We start from the raw sequence: 19,408 nt of genomic DNA on the forward strand, positions 1-19,408 counted from the left end.
AACCAGAATACTTAAATCCCTTTCTCACACTGCGCCTGCAAGGCCTTGGAAACTGGACATGCATCTGATTGGGGGTTGCAAATGCCAGAAAGGGGTGTGTGTGTGAGAAAGGATAAGCCTCCAATACACTTCAGCAATGCACATCTGTCCTTTGTAGCCATCATTATTGGTCTTTGGAGGCCGAGTGTGAGTCACTCATTAGTAGAAGTGTGGAAGTCCAAGCAAGCTGGCAGATCTCTTGTGTGTCATCCTGCTCGCTCTGCTTATCGATTGTCCATGGGCGAGTTTGGTTCCTTGCCTTGTAAACAGCAGCTGGGTTGCATAATCGTGAAGCTTTTCACCAGGTTCAAACATCTCTTGCAAAACTATGAGATCTGATGTTGCTCTTTCTCTGTTTCATTGCCTTTCCTGCAGAACAAACTCCTGGCATTGTGAAAGGCATAATTGGAAAGAAAACAGTGGTATTTCTTTGACTGTGGAATACATGTGTGTGTTTGCCTTTGGCTAGGTAAATTCGAGGCTTCTAAAGCTGGAGAAATTCCTGAGAGTTTAGGAAGGCTTTCTTGGTTTTATGCAATTAAAATGAGCCAAACCAAATATTAAAAGTCTATTGTGATGTACTCTCCTTTGACACCTTCAAATTTACTCAATGAAAATTAATGAAAAACATAACTGTAACGTAATATTTTCAGAGAACTCATTCATTTGTTTTCCTTTGGCTTAGTCTCTTTATTCTTCAGGGGTCGTCACAGCGGAATGAACCACCATCTTATCCAGCATATGTTTTACACAGTGGATGCCTTTCTAGCCGCAACCCAGTACTGGGAAACACCAATGCACTCTCTCATTCGCACACATACACTATACAACCAGGGGCTTGAACCAGCGACCTTCTTTCTGTGAGGTGACAGTGCTAACCACTGAGCCACCGTGCCGCCATTTTCAGAGAATACATTCATTAATTCGTTAATTTTCTTTTCGGCTTAGTCCCTTTATTAATCCGGGGTCGCCACAGCGGAATGAATCGCCAACTTATCAACTTTACACAGCGGATGCCCTTCCAGCCACAACCCATCTCTGGGAAACATCCATACACACTCACTCACACTCATACACTACGGACAATTTAGCCTTCCCAATTCACCTGTACCGCATGTGTTTGGACTATGGGGGAAACCGGAGCACCCGGAGGAAACCCACGCGAACGCAGGAAGAACATGCAAACTCCACGCAAAAACGCCAACTGACTCAGCCGAGGCTCGAACCAGCGACCTTCTTGCTGTGAGACGACAGCACTACGAACTGCACCATTGTGTTGCCTTTCAGAGAATAATCCTTTATATTTTCATGTTTACATTCGTCATATGGCATCAGAAGAAGGTTGTAATGTTGTGTAATTTGAGTTATTTTGTTATGCTTTCTATATTTGTTTTTGCTGCTTGACAGCCTCTAATATGGAAAAGAGCAGTGTTAATGCTTTTTTATTATTCCATGAAAAACACTGGTCAGATGGAGTAATGAATAAATTACCACTTCTATTAGCCAATCATTTGCCTTTTTATTAGCCTTCTTTTCAACATTGTTGTTATTGGCCAAGTTAATTCAAATTCAAATGACTTATTACCCTGTACTGTAAATATTTCTTCCCCAACACATCATCCATTTCAAATGCATTCTGCTGGCCCTGGGGGTTCTGATTTGTTTTTCTGTTTGTAAATGATTTTGAGAAAAGAAAGATTTAGATGCATTTTACCATATTCTTTTGTTTGTATTCACTTAAGGGGTAAATATCAAGATTTTGTTGTAATTTGCCTAATGTATACAGTAGTCAACATTTGAAGTTCTTCAAAAAAGCTTTTCAAAATTGTTCTTAGACAAGAATAGGTGTTCAATAGTTCTAGAACAAGTTTGATGCAATGTTTTAACCCCGTTTTGAGTAGCCTATTTCATTTAAAGGTGCAGGAGGTGATAGTCTTCAGAAACATTTTATGTTGTGCTAGTTGAAAGTCTTGTCACATTCCACTATTAATGATTAAAGTAAATGATCTAAAGGTGTTTATATGGACTTTTATATTCTGGGAAAGGCATAAGACTAAAAAATGTTCGTCCTATTAATTTGTCAAGCCGATAATTCCCATAATTCTGATAAGTAGCCCAAACTGTCTGTCGACAAATGTAGATTTGTACATCTGCTCAATTCTCTTCACACAGATCTGCCATTTCGGCGTGCACAAGAGAGAGTTGCAGCAGTAAAAACAAATGCTGAATCAAAACTTTTTAAAATCCTGAATCAATATCAGAGTTAGTTTTGCAAGCTGGAAGAAGGATGACACCATGACTGAAGTATTTCTTTTAGACAGGTAATGTTACTGCTTTACTGAGGTGAAGTTGGTTTTATATTCACTTTGGTTCATTTTTGAACAAAGACAACCTGTGATGCGCTCCCTCTATTGTTTATCATGCTACATTGAATTTTCAGTCTGTAAGTATGGCTTAGTAATAAGTGTAATTGCTGCACCCCGCCAGCCAAGCACTAAAGCACATGAGAGAGTGGGACCAGCGATCCCTGCATGCATGAAAAATTACACATTATGACAAGTTTTGCTTGCTACACAACTGAAAATGTGCTAGATATAATACAGTTTTTCATACAGAAATGTAGTATTATGAAGTACTATAAGGTTATCTAACTGGCGAATGACATGATGTAGTGTAGGGGTGTCCTGGAGGGCCGGTGTCCTGCATAGTTTAGCTCCAACTTGTTCAATACACCTGCCTGGAAGTTTTAAGTATAGACAGAAAGAGCTTGATTAGCTGGTTCAGGTGTGTCTAATTGGGATTGGAACTAAACAATGCAGGACACCGGCCTTCCAGAACTGAGTTTGGGCACCCTTGATCTAGTGGGTTGTCTACTGTCATCTTTACTGTGTGCGTTCGCGATTTCAGGAGGCGTGGCTTTGGATGGCAGGGGAGGGTCTGTGGTTTCAAAGCTATTATGCTAACAGTTAGCATTTTGACAGATCACCAACTCCACCATTTAATCTTGCTGCCCATATAAAAAAATAGTCTTTGCTAATTGCATATCTACTAATCTGCCTAATTGATTCATTCATACAGTAGAGATTTTTTCTTTTATCAGAGATATGTGTTATATTTGGAGAAAGTTGACAAATACCCTTTCTCCAAGTCTTTTCACTAAAAATATGCTGCAATTATGGATGACAATAATGATAGTGTGTCCCGTTTTGGGAGTACTCCATCCCAAGGGATAGGGAAGCAGGCGATGATCACACCAAAAGGTTCGCTGAGCAGCTCCAATTGAAAGAATTTTGCCAGTCAGCGCTTTCCTTGTGAAAAAGCTCTAGGATTGTTGTTTTAGAGTGTTCAGTCAGGGGAGAAAGGATTTGGGGGGGAGATCAAGTTATTTATTTGCGGGAGCCATTTAAATGGGAACAGCGGCCATGATGGAGATGCAGGGAAATGGGAACTGGCGGGCTATGAAGACCGAAAATGCCAAATGTGGCATCTTGCCAAGCACGTATTCAAATGTGAAGTTGATAATCGGGGTGCAGAAGGGACGTGACTGCATACAATCATCAAAGCTTTTGTTGCTGACCAAAGAAGAAGTGAATAAGCAAAAGGCACAGCTGGTTGTGTGGATAACTTTTTTCTATGTATGCAAAATGACAACATGTCATGAGATACTTCTGGCATCATGAATCAGTTTAAATTTTGGGGGAGAGGGCAGTTTTTTCACATGATTTTACTGTCATACAAAGCTGAGTTTTAGCAGTCAGTTTTAGTTGAGAAATCTTTAGTTTAGGAATTAGTTTAGAAATGTTTTTGTTTAGAAATCATTCTAATATGCTAACGAGCACAATAAACAGTTTCTATTATTATCATCATTGAAAATGTTTTTTCCCCAAGATTCTCTGAGTAGAACGTTAAAAAGAGCAGCATTTATTTGCAATTGAGACTTTTGTAACATTTAATAAGGTCGCAAATGAACTGATTAATATTTCTAGTAAAGACTTTACAACACTGTAAAACCCAACAGTCAACTTTGTCAAATGAAGAGTGTAGTTAACTTTAACTACAAATTTGCTATTATTGAAAGTAAATTCTACTCATTTGAAAAGAGTTTTGAACTCAGTGTTGAAGGTAATGAGTTAATTAAATACCTCATTACTTCAACTTAAATGGAGTAAGTTCACAGTACTCATTAGGATTAGTTTTTTTAACTCAAATGGTTTGTAGCAATCGGTTTCCTCAAAAGGTTTGAGTTGTCTTAACTTATTGGGTTTTACAGTATTCAGTTGGTTTGAGTTCTCTTCATTTATTGGGTTTTACTGTGCTCAAATTGCTTTGTTTTCTCGAATGGATTAAGTTCACAGTACTCATTAGGATTAGGTTTGTTGCAATTGGTTTCCTCAAGTGGTTTGTAGCAATCAGTTTCCTCAAACGGTTTGAGTTACCCTAACTTTTTAAGGTTTTACAGTGAACAAGTTTTCTTTTCTTCAAAAGTAAACGTAATGACCACAAACATTTAAACAGTAGTCTATATGCATTTTTAATTGCATTCTCTCAAGTTTGAGCAATTTATAATGCCATTTTACTGTTGGTTTAATCTTTTGTCAGAAATGATCATTTTAATTTGACATTTAAATAAAATGCATGTACCATATTTTAGTTTCAAAATATTTTTTGTGTTTTATTTTCAAAACTCTTTATTGCAGTAGTTATCCGTTTATACTATCTTAACCACATTTTGAGCATAAACCTGAAAATTTTAATAAGGACTGTACAATATATCGTTTCAGCATCGAAATTGCAATCTGCAAGTCACATCGCAAAGATATGCAATGTTGAGCCTGAATTATAGTTGAACACGAGCTACAGAAATGTATTTAATTACTGTATTTATACAGTATATATACTGTACAATTCTTACAGTCATATTACAATATTTATCGCAAAAAAAATTTAATATCGCAATACAAGATTTTTCCAATATCGTGCAGCCCTAATTTAAATGTAAATTATACATTATCTTGTAAATCAAAAATCAAAGTATGGTCTTCTTTTTTCCTTCTATTGAGGACACTAGAAAAACATGTTCATTTATTGTTATGAAATACATGTTTCCTACATAAATGATATGAAAAATACACTGTATATGTTCTAAAACATTTTATTATGAAACAGCAAAACTCAACGACAAAGAAAAACTGTATGAAAAGATTTCCCTTCTTCATGTACTGTAAATCCTCAATTGCAGTATTATATGTTATATAAGTTTCATAATATTTAAACAAGAGGTTTATATATCTGTATCAACATTACATATGTGAGTTTATGAGCCCTCATGGGTGTGACGTTAATCTATACATGATAACATACTTCCTGATGACCAGCCCTTTGTTAATGGGTTGGGTTTAACAGTACCAGAGGCAATGAGGTAAAAGGTATATGAGTAGGTATTTTAGTATACATTGAATGCATATGTCTTTTATTGTTGCAGAATATGTGCATGGTTGATTTAATGATCTGCACTTGACACCTGTTGCTTAAAAAAATGTAAGATCCTGAATTCAGTTTGTTTCAAAGCTGTAATGCAATGACATTCAGACATTTTTGAAGTGTGCAAATACATTTTAGGGTAAGCTATTTTATATGCTTTTCATGTCTCTGTGATAAGCAAGATATGCATTTTTCTGTATGCGTGAGAGAGTTATCACTTCTTTTTTCAGTGGAGCCAGAAGGCATTGACTGTTTTTTTTGTCTTCTTGTCTGCATCTCTCATAACTCAGGATGTGTTTAGAGATTCTGATTTCAATCCCATAAATTGTGGTTTCGCTTGTTTTGACTACAGGTGGCTCAAAGCTCGAAAGTATGGGATGAGGTGCCCTTTCCAGAGGATTTAGAGGAGGAAAATGAGCGGCTGGGAGGTTATGTGGACGATGACGACTCCTATGATCCTTCAGGAGGTACATCTGCAATGCTAAACACACACACAAATACTTGGATATATACTTTACAAGGACTCCCCATAGACAATGTATTTTATACTGAACAAAACAGCTTGTATTATATGGCCTTAATCTACCCCTACTCCTAAATCCAATCCTCACAGGAAATCTGTGGCATTTTTTCAATATTAAAAGACCCCAAGTATGATTTTTAAGCATTTTGAATTACGAGGACACAATACATATCCATGTAAACCACTTTAATATTCAAGTTTTACTCGTATAGCACTTTTCACAACAATTTTTCTTCCAAAAAAGCTTCACAAAAGGTGCACATCATTACATTACAGTCAAAATCAGAAAAGGAGTTGTGTAAATAGATGGCAGTATATAAACGTAGTTAACCTGCAGTTATAAAAGAGTACAAGTAGGTCATATTCATGCCATTATACAATTTTGTGTCCTCATAAACTATACCTGCCAACACTCCTGTTTTTCTCGGGAGTCTCCCATGTTTCAGACCCATCTCCTACCACTATCCGTTTTGTTATTCCTCCCAGAAAAGTCCTGTAATTTCATGCAATACCCCACCCCCCTGGTCCTTAGCTTTTTGGTACAGTCTATAACACCCCCAGGTCGCCGACTTTGGTATAGTATCCGATCACATCATCTGCCCGAAACCCAGTGCATAGTACAGTTACTTAGCAGTGTTATTCAGACACCTCACCCCCGACACCTGTACAATAGACATGTACGCATGTGTGAATAAGTCTTAACATAATAAAATGGTTAAGAATTGTACATGTATTTTATATTATTACAGTTTTTACAGTGAAATTTGATCTTGATGAACATAAGAGACTTGATTCCTTTTTTAAAATTATTACTTTTATTTTATTTTCAGTTTTTTTTAATTATTATTATTATTATTTTAACATAATAACCCTTTTCCCCAACAATTTAACCCCTTACAGATGAGCGAATTGGAGGAAAACAATGAAAAAAATAGTTACTCCTATGAAACAATTATACATCAAGTTACATTGCAGTTGCATCAAATTACATTAATGACAGGTTATAATTTAATGTTAATCTTCAAAACTCTTGTAATACTTGTCCTCCTCTTGGGAGAAATAAGATACTTGACTCAAGTAGCAAATTTTGAACAGTAGTATATATTTGAATAAAGCATTCACAGCTACCTTGCCGACTTATTAACTAGTTGTTTGCTGAATAGTTGACTTTCATGACTCCTCTTTAGAGTGTATCTAGAAGTGCTTGCACTCACATACCTGCATAGAAACCGTTTTAAGTGTTTCACCCTAATGTTTAACTAAAAGTCCTGCCCAGCTGATCTTCCTTCTAATCTCTTTTTTTTTTTGGTACAGATATTAGTGGAGAAGAAGATGGCAGCACTCCTGAGCCAAGCTTAGTTGACCCAGGCACTACTGTAACAAGTGAGTCTTTTTTTTTTGGGAACATAAAGTATTACAACACAACAGCAGTCACACATTTCATATCCATGTGATTAAAAAGATGTCTTAACAGTTTCTGCAAAGAACTTGATTAAACTTGAAACTGTTTTAATCATCTACTGAGGCATTATATGGAGTTGTTGCGTCTGTGAATGGTGTCTCAATCACATCCTGTCACAGTGATGAGACAGCAGCAGATGCAGAACAAGGCCGTCAGATCTGTGACAGAGGTCCAGATAATGTTCATTTCTGTTTTAACTGGTGTAAGAAATAGCTGGATTATACTCTGTCATGTAGTTTTGATTCTCATTTATTGTGATCTGGAAAGGTCTTCAAGTTTGTGTTACTTAAATCAATGTTACACTAATATTTTGGGTCAGTCATGTGTTCTTTAAAATAAACTTATACTTTAACTGGTTATGAAGATTTTAATGGATTTATATTAAATAGATTTATTTTTTGTTAATAAAGACTTTTTCCAAAGAATACAAAAAAGTGAAGCATGAAAAATTGCTACAAACATTTTCTACATTTGATATTAACGTTGATATTTGAATAAATTGATAGAAATGTTTCTTGAGCAGAAAATGAGCATATTAGAATAATTTCTAAAGTATCGCGTGACACTGAATGACTGCTGAAAATTCAGTGTTTGTTTGTTTGTTTGCACTTTATTGTCCCCAATGGGGAAACTTGGCTTGGGCTCTATGCCCACATTTGCATACACTGAACAGAAACAGACATCAAAAAAACAGAAATCAACACAAACATTCAATCATTAACAAATATTACATATTTAAAAGTCCAATTGATGTAGGTAAAAAAGATTTCTTAAAACGATTATATTATTACACAGGCAGCCTGTATCGTCGACCAGAAGGCAGTATTTCATACTCACAAAACAAACTGTACGAGGGGTCAGCTAGCATTTTAATAGCTCCGTCCTGAACTGATTGCTCATAGAGAGATTGTAAGGATCGATATTTCCTTTTCCCTATGATTCTCATGGCTGTCTTCACCAGCCCTTCAAGCTTAGCTTTATAATTTAAAAAATATTACAATGGGAAAGTTTTTTTTTTTAATTGTTGTAGTTTTAACTATATTTGTGATTTCTAAAAATAATTCCTTAAGCTTATGAGGAAAAAAGTTGAATGCATATAAAATAATAAATGCATACTTGCTCTACAAATGAAGAAAAACTTAATTTCACACAATTTTTATGTCCAAAGTAGGACACATAATCTTAAATTGACCGTACTTATTAAATTACTAAGAAAATCTCTAATATTCAGCTCAGATTTTATAACTTAATCAAAAAATATATATTTCTCATGTATTATTTCCAAATAGTTTCTGACGGTATGATAACCTTAGATAAAAATATCACAGTATTGTGATTACTGCTCTAAAATAAGTTCTTTTTAAATGTCTGGGTAAAAACAACAACTTTTCCCCCCATTGAACACAACAGATTTCATTTTAGAAAAATATTTTGAAACAATAAACATGTCAGGCTAAATAATTCAAATTAATCATTCACTTCTGCTCTCTTCATTAGTTTCAAAAGCATAGATTTCTTTACAACCCATTAAAAAACTGTTAAAAATCCTTACATATAACAAAGGAATGGTATAACAGGAAATTTAGTGGTTTTAAAACCTTGACTTTTCCAAACTGTGGTAAACCTTGAAACCGGTTATCATGGGTGGACTGGCCATGGGGAGCACCGGAACTCTGCCACCGTGACTCTGGCCTGCCGCGCAACCCCCCCTTCACTAACCGATCGCCTCTCATGACCCCCTCCCACCCCGCTCTTCACTTACCGGTCACCAACGCCTGCACCCCACCAGATGCGGCCAATAACAATAACTTTTTCCCGGGTGAAAATGCTGTCCCAGTCTACCCCTGCCGGTTATCGTCCCATGCCTATTTCCAAATAATTTTTAACCGTTTTTAAACCCACTAAACACAATCATTTTGTTGTACTCTTTATTTGTGTGTCTGTGTGTGTGTGTGGCCTCACATTTGAACCAGACCTTGCATTATTTAGATACAGATACTGAAAGATTCTCAGTGTCAGACAGTTTCGCTTTCCCTTCTAAACTTTTCTATATTTGAAGCTCTTCTTTGGAATGACTTTTGCTTCCCCGTCTGTCCTTTTTGGAGTCAGTCTGGCCTATTGTATTGCATGACATCATGGTGGAATGATTGTTTTGGTAAGAGCTGTGCAGTTTGACACCTGAGCTTCACTCCCAGAATAGCACCGCATGGACACCTTCACACAAAAATATGCTGCCTCTTAAATTAGAAAGCTATATTTCTGTTATAGCCATAAGATTGAGTACCAGAGGGTGACAATGTCAACAAAAGAGGTGCCAGAGTTAAACAACTGAATGAGTCAGCTCTTAAACATTACCTCTCTCACATGTTTCCATCCACCTGTTTTTATGCACACTTTAGGCTTTTGCATGAAAAAAATGCAGAATTGTGAATAAATTCTATAAAAATATGCATATTTAATGTTCACAATTGTTGAGTCAGATAATCAGATTAAAATATATGCACATTTACTCAATAATTACTAATTATAATTACTCAATAATTAATTTACGTGCATCAAAAGTCATGTGATTTTATTATTTTTTATTTATTTATTTTTTTGGCTCAACAGATGATTTGATTGGATAACTTAAATAACCAAAGGCCTGTTGCACAAAACCAGTTTGCTTGTTTTTTTTTTTTTTTTTCTTCCACTAGTTAAGTTTACATTTAATTTCAGAAAGCTCAGAATTTTCAGGTTAAAGAAGGTGGTAGGCTTTTTTTATTAGGTTTGTTGTCACAGTAATTTCTGTACAAAAATTCCATACAGCTAACATACTCTGAATAAAACCTGATTCAGATTCCGAGTTAGAGATTGCAAACCCAAACTCGACCAATCAGCTATGAGCTAAGTGACAAATATATCTGATCATTAAATAAAACCTTATAATTGTATCTGAATATTGTATAATTAATTAGAAATGTTAATTGACATTTAATATTACAATTATAAATTAAAAGAGTACATTTAACTATATATATACATATATATATATATATATATATATATATATATATATATATATATATATATATATATATATATATATATATAAATATATATATATATATATATATACATATATATATATATATATATACATATATATATATATATATACATATATATATATATATATATATATATATATATATATATACACATATATATATATATACACATATATATATATATATATACACATATATATATATATATATATACACATATATATATATATATATATATATATATATTTACAAGGTTCTAAAAGTCTAATAAAAAGCTTTTCCAAAGTCTTTTGGGGTGTTGTTGTACATACATGTTTTTTTGGATTTGCATTTATACGATAATATTTGCTTAAAGACTCAAACTTTTGCTGCAAAAGTGTTCATTATATTTCTGATAATGATATCTTTTTTTTTTATCTTTTTTTCCCTTTATTTTTATGCCAAGTACAGATGTCCTTGTTTTACTGATATAAATATAACAATTTTAGAGTTTAGTTTACAGATCAGTTATAAAGATATAAAATTGAAGTCAGAATTATCAGCCCTCCCTTTTTTTATTTTTTTTTAATGTTTCCCAAATAATGTTTAACAAAGCAAGGAGATATTCACAGTATGTCTGATAATATTGTTTCTTCTGGAGAAAGTCTTATTTGTGTTATTTCTGTTAGAATCAAAGCAGTTTTTTAAAAAAAATATTTTATAACCCCTTTTTAAGGTCAAAATTATTTGCCCCTTCAAACTATATATATATATATATATATATATATATATATATATATATATATATATATATATATATATATATATATATATATTTTGATATTTACAGAACAAACCATAGTTATTTAATAACTTGCCTAATTACCCTAACCTGCCTAGTTAACCAAATTAACCTAGTTAAGCCTTTAAATGTCACTTTAAGCTATATAGAAGTGTCTTGAAAAACATCTAGTCAAATATTATTTACTGTCATCATGGCAAAGATAAAATAAATCAGTTATTAGAAATGAGTTATTAAAACTATTATGTTCAGAAATGTGTTGGAAAAAAAAATCTGCTCTCCGTTAAACAGAATCTGGGGAAAAAATCTAAACAAGGGGACTAATAATTTTTCAACTGTATAAATATTTCTAAAACCCCACTTCAACAAACCATAAATACACTGGCTAATATTTTGACAGTAATGATAAAAAACATAGTAAAGACAAGAAAAAAATAATAGAAAAAACCCCAGCAAATACATGTCTTTATCTTAATCAACAGAGAAGTAAATTGCAGAATTTTTCCAGAAACCATTAAAACTGATTCTCTCATGCTTCGTGTGATTGGCTTCTTGCTGCATGTGTCACACTTCCAGCTGCATGCAGTCTAGAGTTAATCACAAACTGTAAGTCAGCAGAAAGTTTATATCAAGCTTTGGAAAATCACTGAACCTGATCTAATCCAGTTTGGTTTTGTCAGCATGAAACGTACTTTATAAACTAATAATAATAATAAGGTATAATTCAAACACCTAAGAGAAAATTGATACTCAAAATTAATTCGTATAATTTCTTCTTGAACTGTTTTTCACTATCGCCACAGCCTCATCACCTTGCAGCCCAAGAAGCTAAGCAGGGCTGGGCCTGGTCAGTACATGGATGGGAGACCACATAGGAAAGCTAGGTTGCTGTTGAAAGTGGTGTTAGTGAGGCCAGCAGGGGGCACTTAACCTGCGGTCTGTGTGAGTCCTTATGCCCTAGTAAAGTGAAGGGGGCACTATACTGTCAGTGAGCGCAGTCTTTCGGGTGAGACGTTAAACCGAGGTCCTGACTTTCTGTGGTCATTAAAAATTCCATTGCACTTCTCGTAAAGAGTAGGGGTGTAACCCCGGTGTCCTGACCAAATCCCTTCATCAGCCCTTACTCATCATGGCCTCCAAATCATCTCCATGCACCGAATGGGCTCTGTCACTGTCTCATCCCTCCACCTATAGCTGGTTTGTGGTGAGCGCACTGGCGCCGTTGTTCTGTGGCGGCCATCACATCATCCAAGTGGATGCTGCACACTGGTGGTGGTGTGGAGAGACACCCCCCTCCCCCTCATGATTGTGAAGCGCTTTGGGTGTATGGCCATACACAACATCAGACTCAAGATAACGTTACAGATTTAGTTTTTATGTGTCTCCTTCCACTCTGAGGTTCTGCTTATTTACTATATGCATGGAAAAAGATTTACAGCTGCTTTTCGGCTTGCAGAATAAGAAATTATTTTTTTATTATTCAAATATCATGCTAGTTTTCCAGGCAGTGACCATTTTATTCTTTTGAGCGCATGGGATTAATGGCATAAAGTAAATTTGCAACTAATGTAAACATGACTTCTGAGACTTCAGGTTATGAAGTGGCCACCTCCAGGATGTATATTCTCCAAGCAGACATACAGCTTGCTAAATTTAGACCTAAGTTTTGAAGTTCCTCAAAGCTTGAATTGTAACATAAAGTTGATCCGATGACCCACTGATGATCCTTGCGGTTCAGCACACCACATGAGGTTGGTTTGAAGTCATTTCTCCAAACATATTTCGGATCTCTGTGGATTTGGAAGATTCATAAATAACAAAGCAACATCTTTTAACATAAATATCTGCTTAAGGATGGATAGGTTGAGTGAGTCATTGGTAATCCCCTCTCTAAAGCGGGAAGTGTGTTCTCTAAAGCCATTTTTAGAAAGAACATTTGGCTTCCTGGAGCGACGTATTTGTGGATGTCTAACCTGAGCTATGTGCAACCACCTTTCCTACCGTGTCACTGATGAGAGTTCATATCCTGCTACTGTGGACTATTACACTGCATCCTGTTTTTCTGATGCATTTTCCAGATCCGTTCTTTTACCCACAACACATCGGTACTTAAAATATTTGCACTACATTTGTAACCATAAAGTGTTCTTTGCTTTAAAATATGAGATTGAATATGCTGCCACGGATGAGGGTCTTATGATCATATTTATCAAATTTAAATGGCAGAGCCTGACTAGACTTGAATAGGCTGTCTATTCTGGTAAATTAATCTGAAGCGAGTTACCTAGATTTAGTAAAAAGGGCCTTCTCCATTAGTGCTGCACAATATATCGTGTTAGCATCGGTTTTGCAATGTGCGAGTCCGCAATAGTCACATCGCAGAGATCTGCGATGTAGTTGAGATTATAGTTGACCAGACATTATTTGACCATAACCTTAGAGTGAAATTTTATTATTTGCATGTGTTTTTAAGGCCTGACTGAAAGAATTTGAAGCAAATTTGAGCCATTCGGGAACAATAAATTAAACATTTCTAGCTTAAAGATTAGTTAAACATTATATAATGATGTACTCAATTTAAATGATAGTGTTATTATTATTATTATTATTGTTATTATTAATATTATTATTATTATACAGTGATTATTTAATTTCTGCTTTTGAATACTGTTTGACACCCCAGAAAATTATAAATTATTGTTTATTTGCATCTTTTGTCTGTTGTATTTAACTATGCTTATTAACTATGCTTTTATATTTTATGCAAACACGCTCCTCTACAAAATCATCCAAAATCCATCTAAAATTATGAATTGTTTAGAAGTTATTCAAGTCATCTGGTGAAATTGCATTTATATCGCAATATATACTGGATTGTTTCGAATGAAAATATTGCAATGTTAGTTTTTTCCAATATTGTGCAGCCCTATTATGTGTCATTTTTGTGTTTTCATAATTTTTGTATGTAATTATTATTAAAGGGCATAATTAAAGGGTTGGTTCACCCCAAAATTTTAATTGTTATTAATTCCTCACCTTCATGTCGTTCTAAACCCATGAGACATCTGTTTGTCTTTAGAATACAAGTATATAAAAGATATTTAGATAAAATCTGAGAGCTCCCTCATTCTCCATGGACAATAGGCCTCCAATTTTTAGAAAAAAATACCAATAAAATCCTCAAAACTGACATTTTCTTTCAGTGGTTTCATTTAAAACATTTTGAAAATTACTAAGTAACGAGAATACTTTTGCTTGTACTTAAAAACAAATATAATGACTTAATAATTTCTTCAGCTCTTGTGAACGTGCACGCTATAACAACTCTAGTTATGTTTCCATCCAAAGATGCGAATTAAATTTATGCACATAACTGGAATATGCTAGAAAATGCTAAAAGTAAAAACAGAATTTGCTGTGGTAAGAGAAGCTGCGTGATTTTTTTTCTTTATTTAATGAATGACTTGCACCTCAGAAAGCAGTATGCAACACGCAATGAAAAGACATGTATTTAAAAGAGAATTTGATAAAAATTTGTAAAAGTTTTTGTTTATGAACGTCCAAAATCATAAACATATTAAAGGTACTGTATGTTCTAAACATCTGTTTAACATCAGACAGGACATGTCAAGTAGATGTATTGTAGATGAGCAAATGCTCTGAAAATGACTTATCTAAACCAATGGTCAAATAGACGTCTCTGCTACAGGAATCAGTTTGAACTGAAGTGCCTGATACTCCACATCCAAGTTTGTCAAAACCGTGTTTACCATATGAATTTCCTTTTAAAATTAAACAAATTTGAAGGCTGAGACTTTATGGAAAGCAACAAACACTATAAAATGTATGTGATTTATTGAATGGGAGGTGCACTATATAAGCGCTTGTGAAGTTTTATTCACACATCAACTGAAACACCAGACAAAAAAATTGATCTTTTGGGATTTTACAAATGATTATTCATTCATTAAAATCAAAAGGTTCAATATAATCTAAATAAATTATGGTGGTTATATAGAAATCTGACTTTTGATCGCATAACTCTGAGAATTTGCTTGTTTTTAATCTTTTTGCTTTTTAAGATGTGTAGAAAAGAGTTTTTCCATTGGTGATTCATCATTTCTGAAGCTAATACTAGGTCTTTAGATGTGGTCAATTGGCATGCTGGTAGTTCGGTCAAACATCTGTGCTGTTATAACCCAAAGGTTGCTGGTTTAAACCGCAGAAGGGGTGATTTATGCACTGTGGAGGTTTGGGGGTCTGTCAGCACTTGGTCTACTCGTGATCAAGGCACTCAACTTGGGGCTACTTTTGAGAAACCCGTTCCCTTCAGTAAGACATTGGGTAAATGACAAAAATGTGATCATATCAAAACACATGATTATTTCAAGCATTGTATAACAATAGCCTGTGGAATTAATATCCAGCATCTTTTCTTTATCGCTCACAAATCCCCTCAGCATAAAAAAAGATTCTTTTATCTAAACCTCTGTGTTTGTTTTTAGCCTGGTAAAGACGTGTGTGTGATCTCCTTGCCCTTCTCTGAAATTCAACAGTTTCACAGGCCCTCGTTCAGATGGGTCAGAAGTACAGACAGAAGGTTAACACTGCATACAGACGTCCTTCAGCTGGAATGAAAGACAGATAATCTTGAAATGCAGCCATGAGACTGCTTATCTTAACACCTCCAAACAGAATATGTGTTTGACTTGTTGAGGCACTCAAAGGACCAACTTGTTAATTTGTTAGGTCATCTAACCATATTGTGTAATCAGAGGTGTTCAGCCAAAATTAAATCATCATTGTGAAATGAAATCTCATTCATTTAGTCTTTTTGAATTGTGATTGTGTTCTCTTTAACAACTCTTTCTTTGAAAGTTCTATAAACATATCAATCTGAAGTATTAAATGTGATGATAATTTTGTTTTAATACATTTTAATGTAGTATTGGACGAGAGGCAAATGCGGATTTCACTATTTCCAGATTCGAAAAGCTCTCTGGTAAAAAATGGTCCTTACAAACATATTTTTGTCGAGTGTTAGCAGACCACTGTAATCCAACTGCTTGGGTCCACATGCGAGCTGTGCTCTCATCTCAGGGAAATGGAAACAAAACCTTTGTTGCTGCACATTTGTAAACGCAACACTGACGACCTATGTCTCCTAACAATTCTTCTTCTACTTGTTTGAATTACGGTTGGCAACACAACGTGGCATCTCTCTGAACACTGTAACAGGTAATAAGAGTCATCGATGCTATATCATGCATGTTAATAAAGTTGCATCTCATTTACAATACAGCACACTGATTGCAGGGTTTCTGCAGGGTCTTAAAAAGTCTTAATGTCTGAAATATCAAAATCAAAATTTTAGGCCTTAAAGTCTTAAATTTACTGAAATATTGTCTTGTAGGTCTTAAATCTTTTTAAACAGGTCTTAATTTTAATTTGTTCATGTATTGCTATCCAATATGGCCATTAACACTCATACAATCACCAACAATCTATAACTATTAATTGTAATGATTTAATTATTTTCCTTATAATAACATATTTAAACGTGATCCATGTATTTACTGCTAAGGACAGATTGTTGTGCATAGATTTAGTTTATTATAGTTTTTAAAACATTTGTTCAATTTCTTATTTTAAAAGAAAGTTTATGTTAGAAAAAAAAGTGTATTGATACAATAGAGCTTGCTTGTTTTTCACAATATTTTAATTGTTTTGCTAAGAATTTTTTTAAATTAATATATAATTGAATTAGATGTATTCAGTTATAATATATTTTTGATAGGGCAAATAAAACTCTTTTCCATCTGGGCCATTTGAAAAATTCCTTGGTGTTTATCCCTTTTTACGTCTAAAATTTCATTCATAATGGTCTTAAAAATGTATTAAGAAGTCTTAAATTTAAGTTGGTGAAACCTGCACAAACCCTGGATTAGTTCAAAGTCTTTCTGATGAATTAAAGAACAGATGTGCTGAAACTCAATGACGTTACTTTGTACCAGCTGGTACAGACCGACAATCTTTGCGCTGGAATTTACACAATGGTCTCATCACCATTGCTTTAAAAAATTTTTGGAACAAATTTGCTCTAAACAACTCAAAAACAACCAATTTTCACTTGTTAGCTAAATGTATGTGTCCTAATAGTGTTTTCAGCAACGTGGGACATTGTGTTTCCTTGCACACAACAATATTCTCGATGTCATCTTCTCTTAAGCTCTGCGAAAGTGAGCAGAATTCAAAACACCCAATGAAGGATGCATACACGTGTGTAGAGTCCTAAAACCTTACTAAAAAAGAAAGGCCACCCAGGCTTCCATTCGGGGCCTGTCCTGGTGGTGCAGTTCATGTAGTGCCGTGTGTCAGGCCTGAAAAGATGATAGTTATACAGCAGGGCTGGGAGATGTAAAGGGGCAGCTGTGGTTATTTTGGTTTCCGTGTTGTTGTGTTTCAGCCTTCTCAGAGTAGACCATATACATTCTGTCAGAAAGAGAAAACAGCAGAGAATTGAGAAAATGTGTGAAGCAGTGGATCTTCGCTGGTGGGTCATGACCTAAAACCTTGTTCTTATATGGTAATTACAGCAATCATAAATCCGTGCACTTAACATAATATATAATGAGATTTATGCATTGCTTTGAATGTTTTTTTATTTTTGTATATAGAGGTGTGTAGTAACTGACTATATGTAATCTAATCATTATGTGATCAGATTCCAAAAGTTAAGTTCTTGACATTAAACTGTTGTTCTAAAATTCTAAATGTCAAAATTAATGATATCATCAAAACAAATGTGTAATTAATTTCATAATGACAATTTCATCATTTCATTTGTAATTTACATGTAATTCTTACATCATTTATCTAGCACTTTCTATATTTCACAGTTGTCAATGTCAGCGGTTGCCAAATTGGGGCTTGTGGGACAATGACAGGGGGTCGCTTGGTGATTTTAAAAAGTCAAATAAATTCTATTAAACTATTAGAATTACAATATTTTAACCACAACCCACAGAAGATAAAATTTCGTCGTTTTTAATAGTAAAAAACAACATGCCATTAAAAAGTCATCAGTCTCAATTATTTTTTTCAAAGGATTGGTGTGTTTATGTTCGATTAACAACACCGCAAAAGCATCAGCTGTGGCAGATTGATTTTATAGCTCCAGGTTAAACTTTCTGACACCTTTATGGCAATCAAATACATCAAAAATAAATACAGGCCACAACTGAATATGGAGAATGATCTCTGATAGCGGTCTCCAAAATTAAACCAAGACTAGACTTGTGCTGAAAACCTTGTACCCACCAGTCTTTTTAGCTGAGATTAATATTAAAATAAACAAATTAACAAATGACTATAAAAATGTTATTGTTGTTTGACTGTCGCACTTTTTTGTGTTGTCAATATGCTCGTGTTTATATAGGCCTATTGTTATGTGCGCAATGTTTGTGTATTTATAACCACTTCAGAGGAATTTGGGGGTCGCAAGTCACTGGGATTGTTATTTTAGGGGTCTCGGGGTGAAAAGTTTGGGAACCCCTGGTCTATGTAGTATTTAGTTACATTTTACTTTTAATTTTATTTGAAAAGTACAAAATTTACTGAGCAAAATGAAGACGTCCACAAGTAAGACTTTTCATTTGTAAAGAGGCCCATTTTCGCTTAGATGCTGTTCAGACAAAATGTTAATTTAAGGTACGTTTTTTCCTCCTCCTTCAAAAGAATGAAATGGTAATGGTGAAATTATCACCAATGGTACATGATTTTTATATTATAAAAAATTCATAAGATCAGTGGTGGAAAGAGTACTATAAAATCATACTTAAATAAAAGTACCATCACAAACGTAATTCAAGTAGTGTAAAAGTATCTATTGTAAATATTACTCAAACTATGGGTAAAAAGTAGCCCTTTTAAAAGTACAAAAGGAGTGAGTATTATGCTGTGAAAGGCTAATGATTTTATATGCAATTTGTGCTGGTGTGTGTAAACGTAACATTCTGTAGTACATTTAGTTATTGTTTTAGACTTGGCCATTTTCAGACTGTCTCTGGGAC

At 34.3% G+C, this 19,408-nt stretch overlaps 1 protein-coding gene across 1 annotated transcript in view; it reads left to right on the top strand.

Moving 5' to 3' along the window:
- Nucleotides 1–19,408, top strand: part of hspg2 (heparan sulfate proteoglycan 2) — a 187,612-nt gene that overhangs the window by 38,653 nt on the left and 129,551 nt on the right. The window contains 2 exon segments of the mRNA XM_056448664.1: nucleotides 5,873–5,987; nucleotides 7,358–7,426. Of these exon segments, the coding sequence (XP_056304639.1) occupies nucleotides 5,873–5,987; nucleotides 7,358–7,426 (184 nt within the window).

Source organism: Danio aesculapii, chromosome 23 (genome assembly GCF_903798145.1).
Source record: "Danio aesculapii chromosome 23, fDanAes4.1, whole genome shotgun sequence".
NCBI classification, from domain to species: Eukaryota; Metazoa; Chordata; class Actinopteri; order Cypriniformes; family Danionidae; genus Danio; species Danio aesculapii.